This window comes from Protopterus annectens, chromosome 8.part0, assembly GCF_019279795.1.
Source record: "Protopterus annectens isolate FY-2018-M chromosome 8.part0, PAN1.0, whole genome shotgun sequence".
Classification (NCBI taxonomy): domain Eukaryota; kingdom Metazoa; phylum Chordata; order Ceratodontiformes; family Protopteridae; genus Protopterus; species Protopterus annectens.
The window spans coordinates 139515705-139541031 of NC_056741.1; the positions used below are offsets into that span (position 1 = coordinate 139515705).

A 25327-nucleotide genomic window follows, 5' to 3' on the forward strand; every position below is an offset into this window, starting at 1 on the left:
TCTGTCTCCATTTTATTTTTCCCACCTACTTACCCAACTTCTGTTGTATTCTTAAAACTTTATGGCTTTTGAGTTGTCTGCCTCTACTACAAATTTGATATTGGAAACTCCTCCCATTCTTATCACATTAGCTCATTATGAGTACAGTGAGATCATTTGGGAAGGCTCACTCCCTTAGTTTCTTAACCTTGAATTATCTTGTTTTCTTCCTTACTACTTAACAGAAAATTAACATTTTATTCAGCTTTTTTACTGTATTTGTGCCTCTTCACACTTTATTACTTTATTTTGTTTTGCTGCTGCTTGTTCTTAAAAGTGTTCAGTTGCATTTATCATGCTGCACTTATTACTAATTTTTATTATCCTGATTAAATTGTAATTGTTATTCTAATCCTCTTAGTTTTAGTCTAAGGACTTGGGCTTCAGGCTAGTTATTTTACATTAAGGTTTGTGGTCTACACTCTTGTGGGAGGACGGGGTAGACTCTGCCCTTCTGAGCTAGGAATTGCTGGGTGAAGGCTTATTGTGCCTGTTGTTCTAAGTATCTTTGTTACAATGTAAGCACTTGGGGTCCAAACCAGTTACTTTACATTAGGATGATTTGTGGTCTAAACTCTTGTGGCAGAAGAGGATAGCCTACACCCTTCCAAGCTGGGAATTGCTGGTTGAAGCCCTATTGTGTCTATTATTCTGAAAGTGTCTTAGTTCTGGTTTAAGCACTTGGGCTCCAAACCAGTTATTTTACATTAGGAGAGTTGAGGTCTAGACTCTTGTGGCAGGATAATGTGGCATACACCCTTCTAAGCTGGGAATTGCTGGTTAAGGCTTATTGTGCCTGTTATTCTACATGTCTTTATTCTGGTTTAAGCACTTGTGTCCAAACCAGTTACTTTTCATTAGGAATATATGTGGTCTAAACTCTTGTGGCAGGAGAAGATAGCCTGCACACTTCTAAGTTGGAAATTGCTGGTTGAAGGTCTCTTGTGTCTGTTATTCTGAAGTGTCTGAGTTCTAACTTAAGCACTTGGGCCCCAAAACCAGTTGTTTTACATTAGGATGGTTTATGGTCTAGGCTCTTGTGGTGGGAAAGTGTGAACTACACCCTTCTAAACTGGGAATTGCTGGTTAATTGTTGCTTTATTTAACATGTGTTTTGCTGCTGTGACTGTGATTTTATGCACTTTGAATTTTTAGTACTTCTGCATTTTATACCATAGGTCAGATTCAGACTTGCTGAATTTAGACTGGTATCACTCGAGCATTAAAACCAACTCTTCACTGAGATACTGAAAGATCTGAGGCATACGTTGCTTCCAATTCACTATAAGTGCCTGTTTTGCTCGTATATCACAGTTTTAATTTATATTTGAACTCTACTGTCTGAATTGTCTGAACTGTTTTTTTGCCACATTTTACTGTATACTGTACTGGTTCAACTTTAGTATAGTCCACTTCCAGGTTTGCTGTTTCTGGGTCTGTTTTGTAACTTCTGAGCATCAAATTTAAGCCATCCTTGTTGGTGAAGGCCCTTCTGCCCCCTTATATGAGGAGAGTGCTGTCTGGGTCCAACTAATCGAGGGTGGTTGGACGACAGCTTAGAGATAGCTTCCTTATTGGTTAGTTTGAGTTAAAAGGGCTATTTCTTCTTTCATTTATGCCTCACATTTGCACTTGTTTGTGTGTAGTACACCATTGTACACTGCTGCTTAATGGTGGTTACTATTAGTGGTTATAGATGCAAATATGTTTCTTGTTAAATTTTTCCGTTAGCACTTTGCTTGTGGTCCTCCAAAGGTTTTCTGTGGCCCTGCTATACTGTCAGGTGGAACACTAAGACTATCTTCATAGGTACCAACACACCTCTCACCCACTAGCCATTCCAAAGTGTGAACAAATTTCTTGACCATATAAATTTACCTAACAGTATGGATGGACAATTTTCCACAGTTTCCCCCAGCTAGCTTGGTTGACATGAGCATCCTGAGGCAGTGTAGCAACTGCCTCATGTTCACCAACAACCCTCTACTCCTAGTTCACACAAACTCAACATGTGAAAGATGCAACTATGTTAAGAACCTTGAATCCATGCTCTCTCTCACACACCAGTCCGAACATATGACAATGAGTGGGTTGTCAGCATTCACACCTCATCTTCTACTCCTCCCAAACACACATCACACATACCTACATATGCAGAGGTCCTCACCAGAAATGTAACTAAACACCAGAGACCTCCAAAACATAAACACAAGCATGCTACATATAATACTTCCTCTGCAGAACACAATACACATAATAGCTTGTGCACCAGTGCCTCACCTGTCAAAACCTTAAGGCAAAACACAAAACCAAATATATTAGTCATAGGTGATTCCATTGTGAGGCACACAGATGTCCATCTCACCAGGCTGGATAAGGAAAAGTTCATGGTCAGCTGTCTGTCAGGTGCTAGGATCCACCATATCATACATGTACTCAAGTCTCTTAACAACAGGTACTGTAATGACTTCATCATAGTCCATGTTGGTGTGAATGACTTGAGACATACCTCTCTGGAATATATGAAGAGGGACATGACTGCGCTCTTGGATTATGTGTCTCAGGCAGGTAAATCCCTAGCTTTAAGCAGCATTTTACCTTTACCTAGGTTGATGCCTTACTACAAACAGAAAATTATTGACTTCAATAATTGGCTTAGTTCTTGGTGTCATTCTAAGGAGATCCAGTATCTGTCAGCCTAGGATGACATGATTGACAGCCATCAGTGCTTTGCCAGAGATGGTCTTTATCTGTCAACCCTGGGATTTTGGCTACTAACTAAAGCTCTTGCCACCCTCATAGTGCCTTTTTTCGACAGTGTCTCAAGGACAAAATTCCCAATGTAAAAACTCTATCCCCTCAAGGTTATGCTGCCATGAAACTGCACTCAGTGGAAGCAATCTTCACCTTGGAAGATGCAGACATTTTTGCAGTCACAGAGATCTAGTTTATGGCTGTAGAGAGCACATCAGCCATACCAGGTCACACCTCTTTCCACACATTCAAATCATAAACTGAAGTTATAAAAACTAAAGGAGGTGGTGTATCAATATTATTTAAAAATAAATACTCCTCCAGATTGGTTAAACAGTATGATTCCCCAGAGATACTGCAGGTGAAATTAACTGCTGGTAGGACATCTATTCAAGTCATTGCCAGCTACAGGACCCCCAATCTGTCAATTTGGGTTTACTTGAGTCTATCAAGATACATCTGAACACCATGGTTTTGGGTGACTTTAACTACCCATCCATTGACTGGGGAAATTACTCTTGCTCAAACTCACCTGCCCAACGGTTCCTTGACTTCATTAACTCCAGTGCCCTGGACCACCTGGTTGACATCCCCACAAGGGGTGCCAACATCCTGGATCTGGTGCTTACCAATACGGGGAACCACTGTAGAACTCCTGCTGTGAGGTCTTCCCTGGTGAAATCTGATGACAAATCAGTCTCCTTGGAAGCAACTATCACACCTGCCCCCCCCAGCAGCAACTTAACTAAAAACCGTATTCAAAGCAGATTATAACCTCTTATAGGATGATATAAATAGCATTACTGCATCTACCCCCCAGATTGAACTTGTAACTATGCTGAGTTCTCACCTATGCTTTATACAAACACCTGTATAACTGCCTTGATGTGGCCGTACCTGCTTGGAGGACAACTGCCATTAACAGGCTTTACAATAAGAGGAAGAAATTGCTGTCTAAGAGTAAGAGGGAGCGAGCCCTAAACTGGAAACACTCCCTCCTCTGCTTAAACAAACAAATAAGACTTCTTCTAAAGTCCTCCAAAGTAAACTATGAATCCAGATTACCTTCTTTAACTAAGGACAAACATAAGGCACTCTTTAGTTACATCCGTAACCTAAATGGAAAGCCCCAGATTTGTGACAAACTAGTAGTTAATGATACCACATATACTGAGCCTGTGGACAAAGCTAACCTGTTGGCCAACAGGTTCTCTGAAAACTTCACTCCTCTGTCCCCACTACACACATCCCATGACATCCCTACCATCTGTCCCCTACTTTGCATCTTAGAAGAGCAGGTCATAAATCTCCTGCATAAGGCCAAAAACACAGCATCTATAAGACCAGGTAACATACCAGGCTGCATCCTACATGGGCTCCAACAAGAATTAGCAACACCATTGGGTACTCTTTTCAATCATAGTCTAAGGCTGGCTTCATCCCAGCTGAATTGGAAACAGCCACCATTATTCCCTTGCACATAGTTGATGCTTCCACTGACCCTGGGACCTATAGACCTATTAGCGTGACTAGCCTTATCTGCAAGGGCATGAAGTGAATCATGGACCATATCAACAAAGATATAGGTAATCTCCAAACAGTTGACCTTATCCAGTTTGGATTTGTCAAAGGGATATAATGTCTGTTAAACTTGGTGGACTTCTTTGAGACAGTCAACAAGGCCTTGGACAAGGGGAAATCTGTGCATATAGCCTACCTAGACTTAGCCAAGGCTTGTGATACTATCTCCCACTCAGGCATCTTTGACAGACTGCCCCAGCTAGATATCAACCCTTATATTGTTAGATGGGTCGCTAATTGGCTCACTGATAGAATACATATAGTCAAAATAGGGGAATCCACCTCCAGCAGCAGACCTGTAATCAGTGGTGTTCCCCAGGGGTCAGTCTTGGGACCTCTACTGTTTGGAATCTATCTGAAGTACAAGCAAAAACTAAAGGTCTGTGGCTGACAAAGTTTGCTGATGACTGCAAACTGGGAGTGGTCATAGAATTTTCAAATGATGTCAACATCCTACAAGAGAGTCTTACACAAACAAATGATTTATGCCAAAGGCATGGCCTTAAACACAATGCAAAAAAGTGTATTATCATCCATTTTGGTAAGAATGATGTTACTGCTAATGATCACATCAGTAGCCACACCCTAAGTATGAACTCAGTGGTGAGAGACCTGGGCACACAGGTTGACAGCAACCTCACCTTTGATCACCATGTCTCCACAGTGGTAAGAAGGGAATTCTATATTGCTCATCTGATAAGTAAGAGCATTGCCTCCAGAAAAAAAAAAAAGAAGTTATAACCTCCCTGTACTCTTCCCACATCAGGCCAATTATTGAGCACAATGCCCCTTTTGGTATGTACCTTTCCAAGCACCTGTAGCAATTGGAGAGACCACAAAGGTTCCTCACAAGGAAAATTAAAGGTCTTCAGTGTCTGTCCTATGTGGATCATCTGAAATCACTGTCACTTTATTCTGTTTCATACAGACTACTCAGATGCAATCTCTGCCTTGCATATAAAGCAATCTCTGATCCTGCCATGCTTTATTTTTATTTATATTTTATTTATTTATTTTATGTTTGTTGACCGGGAATGTCTGACTGAGCCAGAGCCATTTTTTTCATCAGAGTCCAGGGGAGAAAAGCTCCTTAATAATACAAACAATATAAGCTAAGGCTGTCTATTAATACAGAACAAAATAAGCTAAAGTTATACAAACATGTTTATAGAACTAAGTATGGTGATTCAAAACAAGACTCTGTATACGTAAAAATATTTAGGAAAAGACAAAGGAGACAACATAACTGAAAAACAAATGTTATTAAAGAAACAGAAAACAATATTTTACTGGAAATATGGCATATCCACAAGTCAAATGGTACCTTAACCTGGTATGTGACATTAATAGAACCTGCAGGAGGGACAGATTTGTCTCCCAGAGGTTACCACACCTTTAGACCAGACTCTCACTTCATGTCAAACAGAGCACCTCATTGGCCCTCTTCAAATGCAATCTGGATGATTGGCTGGGTAACAGTAAATTTGCCCCAGGGGTTCCACCTGTGTCCCACTTGGACAGAGGTATTAGCAAATCATGGAAATAAGGTTAGAACTTGGCTAGGCTTGTAAGGGCCCTAGGGCCATTAGCCTAGTGACTTCTTATGATTCCATGATCCTATGAAATATTCACACAGAAAAATGCTGAGAGGTGCGCTCAAGTTCTCCAACACACGGATGCAACATTAAATAGTAAATGCGGTTCCTGATGTATTAAAAGCAAATGACTATTTATTAACATAGATGCAGTACATATGAAGTGCTTCTCGTACCACTAAATAGTGGGACTTCTTCAGACAAACAATCCCTCCCAACTGCTGTTTAAATAGATTTGTAGTCATAATTACGAAGACCCAGTCCTGCATATGATAGGACAACACTTAATTAATACAATTTAGAATTTAAAGTTTAAAGTAATTGACCATTTAAAAAACATTAAAAGTTGAGACCACTAACACTATGTGGTTAAAAGTCATATAAACATAACACAATATGTTGTTTTGAGATCAACAGATCCAAAACATAATGTAAGCTATTCTGAAAAATGCATATATTTAATGATTGTTAGTTATATAAAAAATTATTAGCTATTATTAAAATAGCACAGCAATAATAATAACTATTTAGTGGGATGAATAGATGGTATTCCTGTAGAAATTTGGTAGCTAGGAGGGAAAAAATTGATAAAGATCTGGAAGGTTCTTTTAACAGTATTTTAAGAGGAGGAGAAGTACCAATGCCCTGGAAAAAAGCAGTGGTAGTTGTAATACCTAAAGAGGATAAAAATCCATCAGATCCAATTTGTTAGAGGCCCATTTCAATACTAAACCATGATTATAAAGTGCCCATGTCTATAATGGCTAAAGGAATGGCAAAAGTAATGTCAAAATTGATAGATGTGGTTCAATGTGGTTTTGTGGAGGGGAAACAAATATTTGACAACAGTAACAGAATGTTGATGACCCAGAGGGTAGCAGAATGTAAGAAAATACCATTATTGTTGGTAGGTAGAAAGACTGCCTTCCCTGTCAAGGATTGATATCAGGGTATAGACAAAGAGAAAAAAATAGAGGGGTTCTAAATGAAAGATCAGCACTAGTAGAGTTTTTAGTGGAATCTAGAACAGAGGCTGCCATTAAAAAAGGAATAATTAGTACAGCATATAAAATATTGCATGATAATTATAAGAATCAATCAGAGAAGGTTAGAAAGGATTGGGAAGAAAGATTGGATAAGCAATTCACAAAGGAGCAATGGGAGGATATATGTATCACTCCCAACTATGCAACAAAATCTAGAAGATTTAGGATTTTTGCTTGGAAATGTTTACATAGACATTTTTATACCCCAAGTAGACTACAGAGAATTTTTCCTCAGGTAAACAACAAGTGTTGGAGGTGTGATGGGGAAAGAAAGTGATAATTGGGAGCATATTTTTCTGGGGGTGTGGTGAGATGGCAGACTATTAGGACTCCCTGCAGGATGTACTGTCAGAGATGCTGGGATGGCACATTGGTGTGACAAGGGAGATGATTTTTCTGAGCTATGATACAGAATCACAACTGTCTAGACATGGTAAGGCCTTGCTGTTTCTAATTATGGTGGCTGCCAAAAGCAATTGCTAGAAAATGGAAATCAAAATCTAAACCAACTATATTAGAAATAGTGAATATAGTAATGGGTTTAAAAGAAGGAAGGACTTAAATGAGCGATGTAATGTTTGACTGAAAATGATTGGGTAGATTATAAGTGATGCATAATGTTTGCCATTTTTAATTTCTCCAAGTCTTTTGGGTTTCTAATACCATGATGGGAATGGACCCATCATGTGTTAAGTATGACTAAAGTTCATGAAATTAGTATTGTTTCACTCTTTGATGTCAGCCAAAAGTGCTCTTCACAACACCCACAATGTGTCCAGTAATGACTCCTTCTGCAATTCGTATGGTGTTACATGAATAAGTAACATATCTAAATACGATTGTAAATTATTTTTTATAAGACCAGTTGCTCCTACTACTATTGGAACTGTCTGGGTATCTTTCTTCTACATGGCTGTCATTTCTACCTGCAAATCAAGGTATTTTATCACTTTGTGTCTCTCAGTATGCAAGACACTGTAGTCACTAGGTGTGGTGATTTCAATGATCAATGCTACTTTCGTCTTCTTTTCTTGCACCACTATATCCAGTTTTCTAGCATTTATCTTTTGAACTGTTGGTATTAGGTGATCCCATGTGGAATAAACTTCATCATTTTCTATGATTCTTTGTGGCTCATGTTTCCAGTGTTTTTCAGCCACTTCGATACCATAATGTTTGCACAATCTCCAGTGTAACAGTCTCACCACATTATGATGCCTTTCAGTATATAGTCCCTCTGCCATTAGTGTGTCGCAGCCAGCGACAAGGAGTGTGACTGTTTCCAATTTGGTTTTACAAAACCTACATATGTCTGTTTCTCCCACATGTTCAATGGACTTTGCAAACCAGCATGCACGTAGCCCACTATCTTGGGCTGGCAATATTAACCTTTCATTTCTTGATGTGACTTCACCTCTCCTTAACCATTCCTGCATTTGTTCTTGATCAACATGAGGCTCTTCCAGAAGTTTTCTATACTTGCAGCTATATTTGTGTTTTTTCCACATTTCTTGCCTTCTCATCTGGTCCTTCACCTTATATTCTTTCCTTTTTTTAGCACATTCAGTTGCTGCCTGGTTTTTATTTGCTTCTGGTTTGATTTCCATTCCTGCTTGACATCGATATGCTTCTGCTAAATTAAGCAAAGATGTCATCTTAGATTTATTCTCCTCATGTTTCAAAACTTTCACTACATTTGGATCTTGTGAGGTCAGTGGATATGTGTGGAGTCCCATGATTGCAGATCTATACATGTAATCAATTTCAAGGAGGCCCATCCCTCCTTCAGAACGGGGAATATATAATCTTGGTATACACTGATTTTTATAAATAATTTGGTGAGCATGAAGCATCCTTCTTCTTTTAATATCCAGTCTATCCAACACTTTTTGGGGCCAGTCACTTACTCCAAAACTATAAGTTAAGGCAGGAAAATCAAATTGATTTATAGCTTGGATCTTGTTCCTAGATGCCAATGCTGGTTTCAGGATTAATTTAAGTCTTCTAAAGTACTCCTTACTGAGTTTTATTCACATTTGTTCATGTTGTATTGCTGATCTTTCATCAGTTCCCAAGTATTTATACACTCTCTTGTTCAAGTTCTTTTATATCACATTCTTGTCCCAAACTGATGTTTTCCTGGTGCTGCAGTTTTTCTTTTTTAAAGGTTGCTTTTGTACATTTATCAAGACCAAATGACATTCCAATATCATCTGAAAAAGTTTTGACAACCTGCAGCTGTGCTTTCAGTTTCTCATCTGATGAGCTATACAGTTTTAAATCATCGACAAAGAGAAGATGAGAAGTCATTAGACTGTTGTTTTTTAGGAGCCAAACTGTAGCCATGGCCTAAGCTGTTAAGTAAACAGCTTAAAGGATTAATGGCAAGGCAGAACAGCAACGGTGACAAAGAGTCACCCTGGAATATCCCCCTTTGAATCTTTATCCCTGGGATAATAATCTGTCCTTTTTCATGGCTTAATTGGAAAGTAGTCTGCCACTGTTTCATGGTCACTGTAATGTAATCAATCAGTGTAGGTGTGTCATTTTTAAGCACTCCTTTATCCATGAATGTGGGATACTATTAAATGCTTATTTGTAGTCAGTTCATGCCATACTTAGATTCTTCCCCTTCTTACAGTTCTCTACTATAGCTTTATTTAACAACAAATGATCCTTTGTTCCATATGACTTTCTTTTATTGCCCTTTTGTTCTACTGCCGTAATTGAGTTTTCTTATGACTATAAACTCTGTCGGCGTCAATCTCCATGTATTGTTTATACATCGGTGGAAGACAAGTTATTGGCCTATAATTTTTAGGGTAGCTTGCAGGTTCACTCTTAAGTAAGAGCATTGTTTTTCCTGTTGTTAACCAGTGCAGTGTGTGTTTGGGGTGCATATATAAATAGTTCTTGCTCATGGCTAAATCCTCATGCAAAGAAGTTAATACTTTAACCCAAAAGTTAGGTACTACATCTGGGCCTGGGGTTTTCCAGTTAGAAGTTTTTCTCAACTTTGTTTCAATCTCTCTGGCTGTTATTTTATCCCATTTCATATCCTGTACCTTTAAACTTCTTATTCTTTATTTTGGTTATTTTACACTGGGAGTGTGTCAGTATGGTTTATGATGTAAAATGATTGCAACTAGGATTGTGTTGGTGTGGGTTGTTTTCCTTTATAGAAATGTATGACTGCCTGTGTCATAAGTGGTGGTTTAATAAAGATGTTTCTTGTTTAAAGAAAGGCAGAAATTGAATAATTTATGCATTGTTCTTTAAGTTATATGATATATAACAATATTATGCAAAGTATAATGTCCATTAATGTGAACTTGTTAATACAGTTTGATTACTTTTATATAAATGTAAATGTGCCTGTGCCACAAGTGATAATTCATAATGGTGTTGGTAAAAAGTTAGATCTCTGTCCACATAAGTTCCCATATCCTGAACAACTGGGTCATCTCTTAGGTGGATGATCAACTCATTAATAAAGTAAACTATGTATTGCAGACATTACAACAACATGAGTTTTGGGGAATGGTTATTCAGTTTCTATTGCTCAAGTCATTATATATGGAAAAATGCAAAAAAAAAAAAAATGTAAATTCCCTGAAAAACCCATTAAATAGGAATATTCCAAAAACTGATTCATATGGTTTTAAATGTCATTTTCCACTGTGATTAAGTCTGTTTGATACAAGTTTATGCAGTTAATAAACTGTTGACTATATTACATAATTAAGATTGTCTGCTAATAACAATTTATTTCAGAAACATTAATATAAAGTTCACTTATTGCACTGGATCACTGCATTTTTTTTTACCAAGTGATAATCTTAGTCCTAATAATCAATAATCTTTTTACTGATCATTAGCTGCAGCATGCTCTAAGCATAAGTAATAAATTACTACTATATGTTTTCTTGCCTAATTCAAATATCTATATTTTTTTCAGGTACTGGTGCAAAGGTGAGCCTAATGACTTTGTCAATTTTGGGGTGAAGGGTGAGGATTGTGCTGCCATTTCGTACCAATATGGCTGCTCTTCTGAATGGAATGATATACCCTGCAACATGCTATTTCCATTTGTCTGTGAAAAAGTAAACATGTGCAGCTCTCTCTAGTCTGGAGAATGGTGCAGAATAAATATGATATGCTAAACAAGATCTGCAAACATCTCTATGTTATTTTGGATATATTAATTCATTGATTCCACTAACTTTACAAATAAAAAATGAAATATATTCAAGAAATATAATCTTGGCAAATAAGTAACAGTTTAATACAAAGTGCTCTTTAGGGGTATTATTTCATCAGCTCAGTAGAATTAGATCTCCTGACATGTCAATATACTCTGGTAACAGGTCTTGTTAACGAAACTGTTACCTTTTGCATTATAGATGTAGTCATATACCAAACTGTATTCTGACTCTTTGAATTATTACCTTTCATATGCTTACGTGTTTGCCTACCATTATATTATTGGAATGCATTTTATTTTGCATTATGTCATGGCTGAAAATGTCTAGCTAGAATCAACTCACTAAATGACTTAATATATTTATCATGCAGTGTTAAGTCTTGCTGAGCTATAAATATGAATTTAACTGTTATTCATTAAAGCTTCATCCAGTTTATATAATTTTCTGCACATGGTCTTCTGAGAGCTATGAGATTTGAAACTGTAAATCCTGAATGGCAGGAAATAAACTATGATTAAAAAAAATAAAATGCATGTTTTATGTTTACTTAATTGACTGAAATTATATTATTGGAATGTATTTCTATTTTGCAATATGTCACGGATGAACATTTTTTAGCTGGAATCAACCCACTGACTGGCTTAATATATTTACCATTTAGCATACAGCGTAAGTCTTATTAAGGTTCAAATGCATTTGTTAACAGCTGTTCAATAAAGCTTCATCTGATTTATATGATTTTTCTGCATGTGGCTCTCACTCAAAGCTGTGAGATGTGAACCTGCTAATCTTCAATGTTTGAAACATAAGTAGTGATTAAAAAAAAAAAAAAAAAAAAAAAAAAGGTAAAAAGTTTGTTGATACACCTTTAAATCATTTTTGCAGGAAGGCTTCCCCTATTCCGCTTGATATGAGAGATGTACCTCCACAGCTCTGCTAATTAGCATTATTCTCCAAGAATGGTATACATTACAACAGATCAATACCACAATCTCAGATTATGTATTTCCCAAATCCACCTTTACATCATCATTATTCTAAGGATCAAAACCGTATTTCTCATAATTTTAGATGGTGCCCTTGGCATATACACCTTTCAAAGTGGGGTGGCGCAGTGGTACAGCGATTAACATTGTTGCCTTACAGCAAGAGGTTCTTGGTTTGATTCTTGGTTGGGGTGCCTTCTGTGTGGAGTCTGCATGTCCTCCTTGCTTTCATGTGGGTTCCCTCCGCATTACAACAAAGACATGCATCTGGAGTGTTTCTCCCCAGGCATCCACTGAAAATAGGCTTTATCCTAGTTGGACTTTCACTGTCAATAAATGTTAAAAAAATAAAGTAGCTTTTTCTTTCCATATCCTATCTTTAAAGTCTTCTGGATTTTTTTTTATTTAACTCTTGAAATAGTAACAGCTAGTAACAGCTATTAATATACAAAGATAATACTACTATAGCATAAAGTAAAATCAAGTAATGATTCAGACAGAAAACTATCTACTCCTTTTGACTTTTTATCTCAGCTTAATGTATAGAGCACACTCAACAAACTGGTTAGACACCTCCATTTGCTTATATCTCAAAAAGGCAGGCATGGCATTTGCAAAGATGGCACACCATGCAATGTGAGAAATGATGGACTTTTATGAAACTACAAACAAAAAGCAAGAAGACAGATAACATTTATGACAGTGAACTAACCAAAACTAAATGACCACAGAATTAATGGACAAAGAAGTCCTTCTTCAATATGGAGTAAATCTTCTGGCAGCCTCTGTGGATCTTCAAATCTTTTGGTCCTGTATTTATTTTACCCTTGATAGCTGCATACCTATTACCCAAGGCAACTCCCTTGGACAACCTCCAACTCTATTTTCCATGCATATCCACATAATTATAATCATCTCCTAGAAATAAATTCACCAACAGATGTTGTCTAAATCAGCCATAGACTAACCTGCTTAATGATTTATGAATAAGAATAAATTTGCACATTTGATGGCTTACAGATGGTCTTTCCTGACAACAGAACAATAAGATATTCCAATGCTAGATAAACTAGAGTATCAGACTGTAACTGTGCTTCACATCAATCCTTTGAGTTTAACTCTTTTAATGGAACCTCTGGATTTTGATTGTATATTTGTACGAGTTTACAGCAGCAATGTATGTTCTTATCAAGTGATGGAAATAGCAGCACAACTACATTGTAGTGGAAAGAATCTTACTTGGGTCCCTGAATCTATTTATAGAATTAGACCCCCAAAAGATATCCTCCCCACCCATGCATTGTTAGACATATACAGGCCCATTTACTTGGCAAAATGAGCTATGTCTTCATCATGTAGTTTGATTAATCATTTCTGTTCAAAATATCATACATTGGTGGGCCTTGTCATGGATGATACAGTATATAGTATTAGAACTAAGTCTGAAAAATGTTGCAGTTAGCAGAAGGACACAGAAAAAGATGTTTGCCTCAAGAAAGGTAATACTGTATTGAACAACAATTCATCACTTCACAAACATGTTGACTACAATGTGAAAAAATATGATCAGTTACTGGGATGCTTGTACAGTGCTAACTACCTGCTAATTACTTTTTCGTTCTCAAACAGGAACGTGACCACATCACCTGTAGTTGCAAAATGTTCCTATGGGTTTGCATCTCTAATCAATCTGTTGTCAAGAAACTCAGCAAAAAAAGAAATGCTAGTCATGCCAAATTTGCTTAGCCTGTTGTGGCAATGACCCATCATTTTGACTTGTTTAAGAGCCTTAACTGTGCAATGTTTATATCTTAGGATCATAGGAAGTTACTATGCTATTGGCCCAGAGGCCCTTATAAGCCTAGCTAAGGGTTTATCCCATGTTTAGACAAGTCAGCACCCGATGCCCCTGTCCAGCAGGGACACAGGTAGAATCCCAAGGATGTATTTCCTATTTCCCATCCAGTTATCCAGGTTGCACTTAAAAAGGGGTAAAGAGGTACTCTGCTTGATGTGGAGAGGGAGTCTATTCCACAGATGAGGGAGTCTCTGGGACACAAATCTGTCCTGCCAGCAAGTCCTACTGATGTCACATACCAGGTTGAGGCCACACATGTGGGTTACTGGAGTGGAGCTTGACTTGTGGATATGCAGCAGTCCCATCAAGGTGGGGTCCGAGATCAGCTTGTATGCCAGACAAAGGTCACCTCTGAGGAGTCTGTATGAAACTAAGTAGAGGGATGGGGTTGTTAGCCTATCTGTGTATAGCAGATTTTTAAGGCTCTTGATTCTCCTAGTGAGGAACCTCTGTGGTCTCTCCAGCTTCTACATGTGCTTTGTGAGGTACATGCTGAACTGGACATTGTACTCGATAATGGACCTTATAAAGGAAGAATACAGGAATGTTATGACTTCCTTGTCCCTGGATGAGATACTCCTACTTATGAGGTGGGCCATGTAGAAACCTTTCCGTACAATGGAAGCAACATGGTGGTCAAAAGTCAGGTTACTGTTAATGTGCCCAAATCACTCATGACTGATTGCATGCTTAGGACATTGTTATTAGTGTGATAATTTGTTGGGATGTCACTGTCCCCAAAGGAGATGATGATGCATTTTTTGGTATTCAGCTTAAGGCAATTTTTTCTGGCACCATTCATTTGTTTGGGTGAGACCCTCTTGGAGGATGTTCACATCACTATGGGAATTGATGACAGTGCCCAGCTTGCAGTCATTGCAAACTTGGTCAGCCATAGCCCAATGGTTTTGGCCTGCACCTCAGAAAAGTATACCCCAAATAACAGAGGCCTCAAGACAGAACCTTGGGGTATGCTGCTCGATACGGGTCTACTGCTTGAGGTGGCTTCCCCTATTTTGACTAGGGGAGTTCTATCAGTGAGCCAGTTATCTACCCATCTGGTAACATATGGATTGATACCTAGTTGAAAGAGTTTATCTAGTAAGCCTGAGTGGGGAATAGTGTTGAAGGCTTTGGCCAGGTCAAGGTAGGTGGTGTGCACCATCTTCCCCTCATCCCATGGCTTTGGTGACTGTCTCAAAGATGTTGACTAAATTTAACAGACATGACCTCCCCTTGATGAAGCCAAACTGTGTGGGATCGAGTGTTTGAGGGTTGCCAATGTCCTTGTTAATGAGGTCCATGATAATGTTTTCCATGGACTTGCAGATCAGACTAGTTAGACTGATGGGTCAATAATTTCCCGGATCAGTGAACACTCCACCTTGTGCAAAGGGATGACAGTGGCTGTACTCCACTCAGCTGGGACAAAGCTGGAACTCAGGCTTTGTTTGAATAGGTTGCCTAATGGTGCTGCAAGTTCCTGCCTGTGTTCATGTAGGATGCAGCCTGTGATGTTATCGGGTCCCATGGAGGCTGTATTTTTGCCTTTGAGAGAGCATTGATGACCTGTTCCCTAGATATAAGGGGATGGGGGAGGTACTGTGAATGTCCTGATTTACTGATGGGGGGAAAGAAGGGTGAAATCTTTGTGAAATCTTTGCTGAGTCTGACAGCCAGCAGGTTTGCTATATCTGCAGCATTTGTATATGAGGTGTCCTAGACCACCAGTTCTGAACAGATCTAAGTGCTTCCTTTGAGACTGTGGACATATGTGAAGAAGGCCTTATGATCATCTCTAGTAGATGTGGCCAATTTGAACTTGAAATTTGCTTTGGAGGATTTCACTAGTGCTATTATTTGCTTGCTCAGGCTAAGGAGAGATTGTTTCCAATTGGGCACTTTCTCCTTCTTGGTCCTGGACAGCAATTTTTTCCTTTTGTTATACAGTTTATTTATTGCAGATGTCCACCAGACAGCTTTACTCTTCCTTGCAGAGGATGATTTAGTCCTGTCAGGTATTCCTGATTCCATGTTTGTTTGTGTCTTTCAGTTTTTCCCGGCTAGAGGTCGCCACAGCGGAACTCCGGTCCGCCAATGATTGGTAGTTGATTTTTACATGCTGAGTTACCAGCCCTGATGCACAACCTTCAACGAAGGTACGTCCATTCATGCATATCTCCACGCAGAAGATGCTCTAGCTGAGAATCTAACTGGACAGCATCTTACTGTGAGGCAACAATGCTACTGCAGCACCACCACTGTGGGTTAGGTATTCCTGATTCCATGCATCCATATAAATGTTCATATAGTGCTTTGGTATAATTTTGGATACTGGTGTCAGTTCCTAGAGAGGGGAGGGGCTGTGAAGCTGTTTATACCATCCCTCAGGAGGCTGTAATCAGCTTTGGAGAAGTTTTTTTGTTTGACCCTAGCCAGAAGGGGGGGGGTCAGGGGAGATAGTGACTTCGAAAGTGACGGCTTTATGGTCGGATCCTAACAGGGAGGATGATACTGCAGTGATGTTGCAATGGTTACTCATGTTGGTTAATACCAAGTCCAAAATATTATTACCTCTTGTGGAGGTATTGACTAGCTGTTCCAAAGAATTTGTATTTGCAAAATTGAGGGATCTCTGGACATTTGTGTTCTGGCATGAGTAGTTCTTCCAGTCTATGTTTGTGTATGTAAAGTCACTCAGGATCAGGGTAAAGGGTTTAATCTTGATAGATCTGAAGAGGTCCAGATAGGAAGATTGGACAGCTTTAGTCAGATTTGGGGCCAGTAACTATCTATGCTTTGTATAGGGATCTTGTCAATTGTTAACTGCACCTGGAGTGTCTCCTGTGCGTCATACTGTTCGACCAGCTTGGAGGTGTGTATGTCTTTAACATATATTGAAACTCCACCTCCTTTGGCTTTACTACCCACAGTTTGGGGTCTGAATGCATGATAGGATGAATAACCAGGTAAGGCTGGGGTGCTCTCCGCAGCTTTGAACCAGGTTTTTGTGACTGCGCAGATGTCAGCATTTTCCAGGGTTAGGAATGCTTTCAATGAGTGCAGTTTCGTGTTTAGACTCCTAGCATTTAGCAGCATGACCTTTAATTTGCTTTTTGTTGAAAATGTAATGTTGATAGTTTTAACCTCATCACTTTGCCTAAAAAAGGCACTATGGGGCAGGCAAGAGCCTTTGCCAGAAGCCTGAAGCCGAAGTGAGACAGATGCAGGCCATCTCTGGCAAAGCGTCATGGTCTGTCGATCATATCTTCCAGGCTGTCAGGCACTGGACCTCCCTGGAATGACACCAGAATCTAAGACAATTGTTAAAGTCAGTCATTTTCTGTTTGTATTGAGCATCATTCTGGGTGATGGTAGGATGCTGCTTAAGGTTGGGGACATACCTGCTTGGGACAGATATTCAGCAAACTCAATCATGTGTCTCTTTATATAGTCCAGGGAAGTACATCTGAAGTCATTCACACCAGCATGGACTATGACAGAGTCATAACAGTGAAGACAAGTAAATTAAACACAAACTAGTAAACCAACACAGCTGAAATGGAGCAGGAAAAACGGTACTTCAAACGACCAAAAATGTAAGGAAATTTGTTAAAGTTAAAATAAAGCGCTTTTCGTCTGGTTTAATGACACAGACTTCTTCAGACAATTACTTCTAAAAAAGGCTTGCTATATATACATGCAGTTACAAGGAGAACCCAAGCAACAGGCAAAAAACAATTAAACAATTAAGCAATGAACTACTACATACTGTTTTTTTAAAAAGGCAGCCACAAATTCATAGCAGCAACAAAAAGGGATGCATTGGCATTTGTTACTAAAACTGTTTTGTCAAAACCACAAAACCACACCTATTAAATTAATATAACTTTGACTTCAGAGAAGCTAAAGACAAAAATGTAATTATATAATATTAACTATAAGAAACAGTAAAAAGTTACAAGTGTTTAAACATGTTTAAAAGTAATAACATTATAAAAGGCTTAGATGAATAAAAAACTAAGAAACTAAAAAATTATTAAGCACACAAGCATTACCAGGATGAAAAGTCTACTAACAATAGACCTGTACAAACAAAATTGTCATCTACATAAACTCTTGATTTTCAAAATGCTGCTTATTGAGCAGTTTTCATTGAGACCAGGGGCGTTGAAGGCATTAAGTCTAATCTGCCAAAGCAGTTCTAATTCCTCTAATTTAAAACCTGTTGGACCACCTCTTTCACTTGCTGTAACCTGGTCGATGACCATGAATTTGAAGGAATGGCTGGGAAAAAGAGAAATATGTTTTGCTAGAGCATTGTCATGTTTATTTTTTCTAATTGCATAAGAATGCTCATAAATGCGGTTTCGGAGACGGCGCTCCGTCTTGCCTACATAAGATGCAAGACAACTTGCGCACTGGGCCAGGTAGACCACCATTTTTGAGTTGCAATTGACCCTATATTTCAAGTTGTAAGTATAGTCTTCAAGTTTGAACCTGTTAGATTCTGTAATATACTTGCAAAAATTGCAACTTTGACATTTATACATACCCACTACTCTACTTATAGGTCTCTTTTGACACTCAAACAAGTCTTTTAAATTTTTTTCTTGAGATTTTATACAAAAATTGGGCGGTACTTATGACTGATCAGGGTTTTGTGTCAGAAATTAGGGATCAAACCTAAAGTGATTTTTAGGAGAGCAAAAAATTTAAAAGACTTGTTTGAGTTGTTCATTGCTTAATTGTTTAATTGTTTTTTGCCTGTTGCTTGGGTTCTCCTTGTAACTGCATGTATATATAGCAAGCCTTTTTTAGAAGTAATTGTCTGAAGAAGTCTGTGTCATTAAACCAGACGAAAAGCGCTTTATTTTAACTTTAACAAATTTCCTTACATTTTTGGTCGTTTGAAGAGACATAACAGTACCTGTTGTTATTCAAAATTAATTCACTTTTATTGTATTAAGCTTCTGACTGTCTCCATCATGTGAAGACAACTATGCAATAAGCTTTCCCATAAATGGCATTATCGTGCTCGGTAGCCTGAATTCTTCTAGTTTATAATTTATAAAACAAACAAAAAGCCAAAATCAAACATGAAGGTATCTTGTTCTGCAATTATGTAGACTGCATCTAACATAAAATACTCAATAAAATTACAAACAGTAATACAATATCAGATTTCATGAAAAAATATTTCTGTGCTATATTTCCAACAGAAAATCCAACTAAATGGGTTTACCACATTATGTGTTTCCTTTTGCCACATCTTTACCTTATGCCTGAACATTATATTTTTCCTGTATGCAACATTACATTTTATTCTGCATGTTAGTGCATTACTCTCTACTATGTAATTATTGCACATTATTTTACTTTCATATACTATTGTTACTGGTGATAACTGTGTTGTGGATATTGCTACTGTCATACATTTTCTTTAAACTGTACTGCACTACCCTCCTACACGTATTTACTTTTTTTTTTTTTTTTGTGCCTTTAGCACCCCTTTCCTTACTGTTGCATATAACATTCTTGCAGTTTTTCTACATAGCCATATACAGAAACTGGGTCAACAACTTAGATGAACAATCATAAATAAATAAATATTTTGCAACAGCACTGACTGTAGAAGATGATAAGGAAGTAGCTCTAAAGAAGGCAGATAGAAGTATTACCTGTCAGTTTATACCACTGATGCCAAGAAACATTTTATCATTTAGTTTCACCAAAATATTTATTAGATGTCAATCTCAAATAAATATGGAAGTGCAAATGTTAGTATTGTTCAAGAAGGTTATTTATGTGGTGAGATGTTTTGCCATGCTTAGATCTTAATGAATTAAAGGCACACGCCATATCTGATTGTATTTTTCTGTTAGGAAGTTGTTTTGGTTTCACAGACAGTCTGAAATATTGTATAGTCCTCAGTCAGAGTTGGACTGATAGCAAACTTGGGAACACATACACAAACTCACGAAGTTCTCCAATTCAGGATGGTGCTGGTAAGTTGACACACACTGGTGAAGAATGGTAAATCCTGCTATGCAGCTCTGGAATAAATAAGTCCTTTCTTGTTCAAAGGTTATCCAAACAATTGCCACGTTCAAGCATCCAAATATAAATAGTGGACAAAAGGTAGAACTAAAACCAAACTGGACCAAACAGGGCCAATAGTTTATTAAAACATTAAGCAACACGGTACAAAAATACTGCTTTTCATCCTTTCACAATACAAAGACTTCTTCAGACAAATGGTTCTATACAAGAAACCAGCCTGTGTTATAAAGGTAATTTCAAATTCAAATTGTGCCCCTCCCCTGCTACAATCCGAATGACCTCATTTCCTGATCACAAAGCATTTGTCATTCCCTCTTCCTAGTTATACACCCATTCAGTAATGTACACAATTCACTTGCAAGAACAAGAATAAGGTTAAAACATTAAAATGAAATGAATAAGAGTACAATGGGTAAAAGTACACAAAAGTAAATCCCCATTTCAAGTATAAAGTCACTAAACAAATATGAGTATTATGAACTACAAGAATAACAAGTCCAAACATACACATTTAAGCATTTTAACATTATGTCATTATATAGTAAAGGTAAGGGGGGGATGTTTGCGACATAATAATGACATAATGATGAACAACTCTACTTTCTGTTGACTTCTAACAGAATTTAATACTGTAATGTATGAGAACCAGTCGATCATAAAACAATAAAAAGTAAGACTTAAAATAAACATTTTGTGACAAAATATGCTAAAAATAAAATGATGAAATAATAATATAAATGCCACAAATATATATTATGTATATATATTGAGCATTGAATATGAAGTGCGTATTTAAACATTATATGCTCTACCATTTCTGCATGTGGCACAATGAATGTCAGAGATAAAATAACCTATCTATTCAATGCTTTCAATTTCAAAATACTAGAAATAGAATATTGTTCATTAAGCCCTGGTACTGAGCAGGCTCTTGTACGAGGTTGCCACAGCAATTCTAGTCTCTCTAGAAGCAGGGGCGTCGATCCCCCTCTATCATTGTGGACACATTCACCTATTACTCTAAAGCCAAAGGTATGATTCGAAAATGTCGCTGTGTGTCTAGCTAAAGCATTGGTCATATTTCCAGTTCGCATACTATATAGGTGTTCATACACCCTTTCCCTCAGTCTCCTCTCAGTTTTACCAATATAGAATAAGGGGCATGCTTTACAAATAGCTACATATACCACATTCTTTGAATTACAGTTGAATTTACCTTGGCTGATGTATTTCCTATTTCTCAGTGTAAAATGTTTGCCTATGTCCATGTGAGTACAATACCTACACATATTGCATTTATTCATGCCTAACATAGATGGCCTACAGTTATTCATTTTGCTTGTTTGCAAGATGCTCTTTGTATTTGCTCCCTTCCTGTATACTATTTTAACTCTATTTGGTAGTGCACTTGGGAGTCTCTCTTCATCTAATAAGAATTTCCAATTCTTGCTAATAATGTCTGAAATTTTGAAAGCATCCAGATTAAATGTTGTAATAAAGCAAAAACTATTAATGTCAGCATGTTCCTCCCTATTAAGTGGTTCACTTAACGTGTCACCTCCATTAGTTGTACTACTTAAATTTTCTCCCAAAAGTGGTATGCATATATTTTTCATGCGTTTCAATGATACTTCCCTTATAAGTGCATCCACCTAGGTAGGAGGATATTTCCTCCTCAAGAACATACCTCGCAACAATTCACACTCGAGGTCAAAGTCAGTTTCCCTGGACACCATTCTAGCTGCCCTCACCAGTTGGCCTTTCACAACAGCTCTCTTTTGAGTCACGGGATGGCAGCTAGAACAACATCTATGTTAGGCATGAATAAATGCAATATGTGTAGGTATTGTACTCACATGGACATAGGCAAACATTTTACACTGAGAAATAGGAAATACATCAGCCAAGGTAAATTCAACTGTAATTCAAAGAATGTGGCATATGTAGCTATTTGTAAAGCATGCCCCTCATTCTATATTGGTAAAACTGAGAGGAGACTGAGGGAAAGGGTGTATGAACACCTATATAGTATGCAAACTGGAAATATGACCAATGCTTTAGCTAGACACACAGCAACATTTTCAAATCATACCTTTGGCTTTAGAGTAATAGGTGAATGTGTCCACAATGATAGAGGGGGACCGACGCCCCTGCTTCTAGAGAGACTAGAATTGTTGTGGCAACCTCATACAAGAGCCTGCTCAGTACCAGGGCTTAATGAACAATATTCTATTTCTAGTATTTTGAAATTGAAAGCATTGAATAGATAGGTTATTTTATCTCTGACATTCATTGTGCCACATGCAGAAATGGTAGAGCATATAATGTTTAAATACGCACTTCATTTTCAATGTTCAATATATATACATAATATATATTTGTGGCATTTATATTATTATTTCATCATTTTATTTTTAGCATATTTTGTCACAAAATGTTTATTTTAAGTCTTACTTTTTATTGTTTTATGATCGACTGGTTCTCATACATTACAGTATTAAATTCTGTTAGAAGTCAACAGAAAGTAGAGTTGTTCATCATTATGTCATTATTATGTCGCAAACATTCCCTTACCTTTACTATATAATGACATAATGTTAAAATGCTTAAATGTGTATGTTTGGACTTGTTATTCTTGTAGTTCATAATACTCATATTTGTTTAGTGACTTTATACTTGAAATGGGGATTTACTTTTGTGTACTTTTACCCATTGTACTCTTATTCATTTCATTTTAATGTTTTAACCTTATTCTTGTTCTTGCAAGTGAATTGTGTACATTACTGAATGGGTGTATAACTAGGAAGAGGGAATGACAAATGCTTTGTGATCAGGAAATGAGGTCATTCGGATTGTAGCAGGGGAGGGGCACAATTTGAATTTGAAATTACCTTTATAACACAGGCTGGTTTCTTGTGTAGAACCATTTGTCTGAAGAAGTCTTTGTATGGTGAAAGGACGAAAAGCAGTATTTTTGCACCGTGTTGCTTAATGTTTTAATAAACTTCTGGCCCTGTTTGGTCCAGTTTGGTTTTAGTTCTAACTTTTGTCCACTATTTATATTTGGATGCTTGAACGTGGCAATTGTTTGGATTACCTTTGAACAAGAAAGGACTTATTTATTCCAGAGCTGCATAACGGGATTTACCATTCTTCACCAGTGTGTGTCAACTTACCAGCACCATCCTGAATTGGAGAACTTCGTGAGTTTGTGTATGTGTTCCCAAGTTTGCTGTTTGTCATGGATTCAGAAGTGGTGCAGGGAAGGCAACCGAATAATGACAACTCTAACAACTTACAGGTACTGTTTACTTTGATGGAGAAATTAACTAAAAAGGTAGAACAATTAACTGAGAGGGTCGATACTTTATCTGACAAGGGGTTAAGAGGGCTTTCTACTACTAATAATGGCCCTCGTATTACTAGTGAACTTTTAAACCCCCCCAAATCCCCTTACCCAAAATATAGACCTGTCAATGAATGACCCTAACCTGGACATGTCTATTCACTCGACCCCATTTGAGGGGTCTGGGATGCAACGTTTAGACGGAAATAATATCCAAAGAACTGGTGATGAACAGCACCCATGAGGCAACCTATTGCATTAAACCTTGATGAGTGGTTAGGAACTGTAGTGTCTTTTACTAATGACACCAATGACCAACGCCTTCAAATTAATGAACCGGAGGGGCAACTAGTAACTAACTTATTGAAAGAATTTGATGCCAAACTTTACAAATATAAGAAACTACAAGTTGAACTTGCTTACTTTAAGGAATGTCTCAGTGAGAGAATTGTCCCAAAAGGACTGAGATCATGGCAGTATCCAACTGGCCTTGTGGGGGGGACTGACTTTCATAAGGACCTTATCTCTTTGTTTGATAAACATGGCTTTGAGCTAATGACTTTAATATCTAAGCATTATCAGTCATGGGCTGATTCATTAGTGCAAGAACTCAATGCATTAGACTCAAAGCTAAAGTCAAGTTTGGATTTTTCTAGATATAAATTCGATTATGAGCGCTGTTTTGCTAGCATTGACCAGCATCTTGTCAAACTTAAATCTATCAAAATTAAGAAACTAAACAGAGACAAAGAAGTTTACCGTTTGAATGCAGCTTATCCCCCCCCCCAAATCTCAATCGTGGAATGACAATTCTATGGAGAACCGACATGATAACACCGAAGGGGATGACGTGAACCTTAATGAGAACAACGAGGTAGCGGGTGAGCATACTCAGGGCAACCAGGCAATTCCTTCATCGGATACCAGGAACCAGAATAGAGGGACTAAGGAGAAGGGGCAAAATTTTCCAATGCCTGCCTCGAACTACAATTTGTGGTGGGGTCAACAGGTGAAGTATGCGAACTCATGGAAGAAATAATTTTTCCATCTTCAACAGATGCCCATGATGTTAACACTGATCCAGGACCGGTTCCAGTACCTGAAATTGTCAAGAATTCAGAAGGTGACTTTTGTATTTATAATTTTTCCACCATTCAGGTTGACAAAATAATGGCTGATTTTCTTGCGAAGGGTCAAACATTTATACCTGCTACAAGAGCTAGTATTGCACACACTATGGTGGACTTAAAGTTATTCATGAGAAGACTCAACTTGCATTTCTTATTTGGTCCTAGTAAAACCTCACAAGGAGCACCTGATCCACTTTATGTGTCTAGTTCCTTTTATCCACCAATGCACACATCATTAGCCTTGTTTGAGAAAATATGCAAATGGGATATTTTTAACTGTCTGAATAATGTACAACCTAGTAACAATTCAATTACTAATAACATTACAAATAAAGAGAAACAATGTATAGAGTTGATCCAGACCACCAATGTTAGGGTTGTTCAACCAGATAAGGGAGGTGGTCTTGTTATATTTGATGTACCAGACTACAATAATAGGATTAAGTGGATCCCTAACACTAATACATATCAAAGTGTTTCTAAAAATGAATTGAACGTAGAATACAACAGGATAAGAGCACTGATTGAGGAACTTTTTGTAGAGGCTAGAATAGACAAAGATACTTACATTTTTCTGTTTATGGCATTTCCAAAGATCCCGACTGTTTTCGGGATCCCTAAGATTCACAAATCTATTTTGGACCCACCATTGAGAGCCTTGATAGATGCTAGAGGTAGTATAACTTACCCAATAGCTAAATTTATAGATTATCATTTAAAGAAA

At 37.7% G+C, this 25327-nt stretch overlaps 1 protein-coding gene across 1 annotated transcript in view; it reads left to right on the forward strand.

Annotated features, from left to right (window-relative positions):
• Nucleotides 1-11766, forward strand: part of LOC122808676 (asialoglycoprotein receptor 1-like) — a 453754-nt gene extending 441988 nt beyond the window's left edge. Inside the window, exon 10 of the mRNA XM_044079654.1 lies at nt 10974-11766. Within this exon, the coding sequence (XP_043935589.1) occupies nt 10974-11142 (169 nt within the window). The 3' untranslated portion in view covers nt 11143-11766. The remainder of the gene's footprint in view (nt 1-10973) is intronic.
• Nucleotides 11767-25327: the final 13561 nt, after the last annotated feature.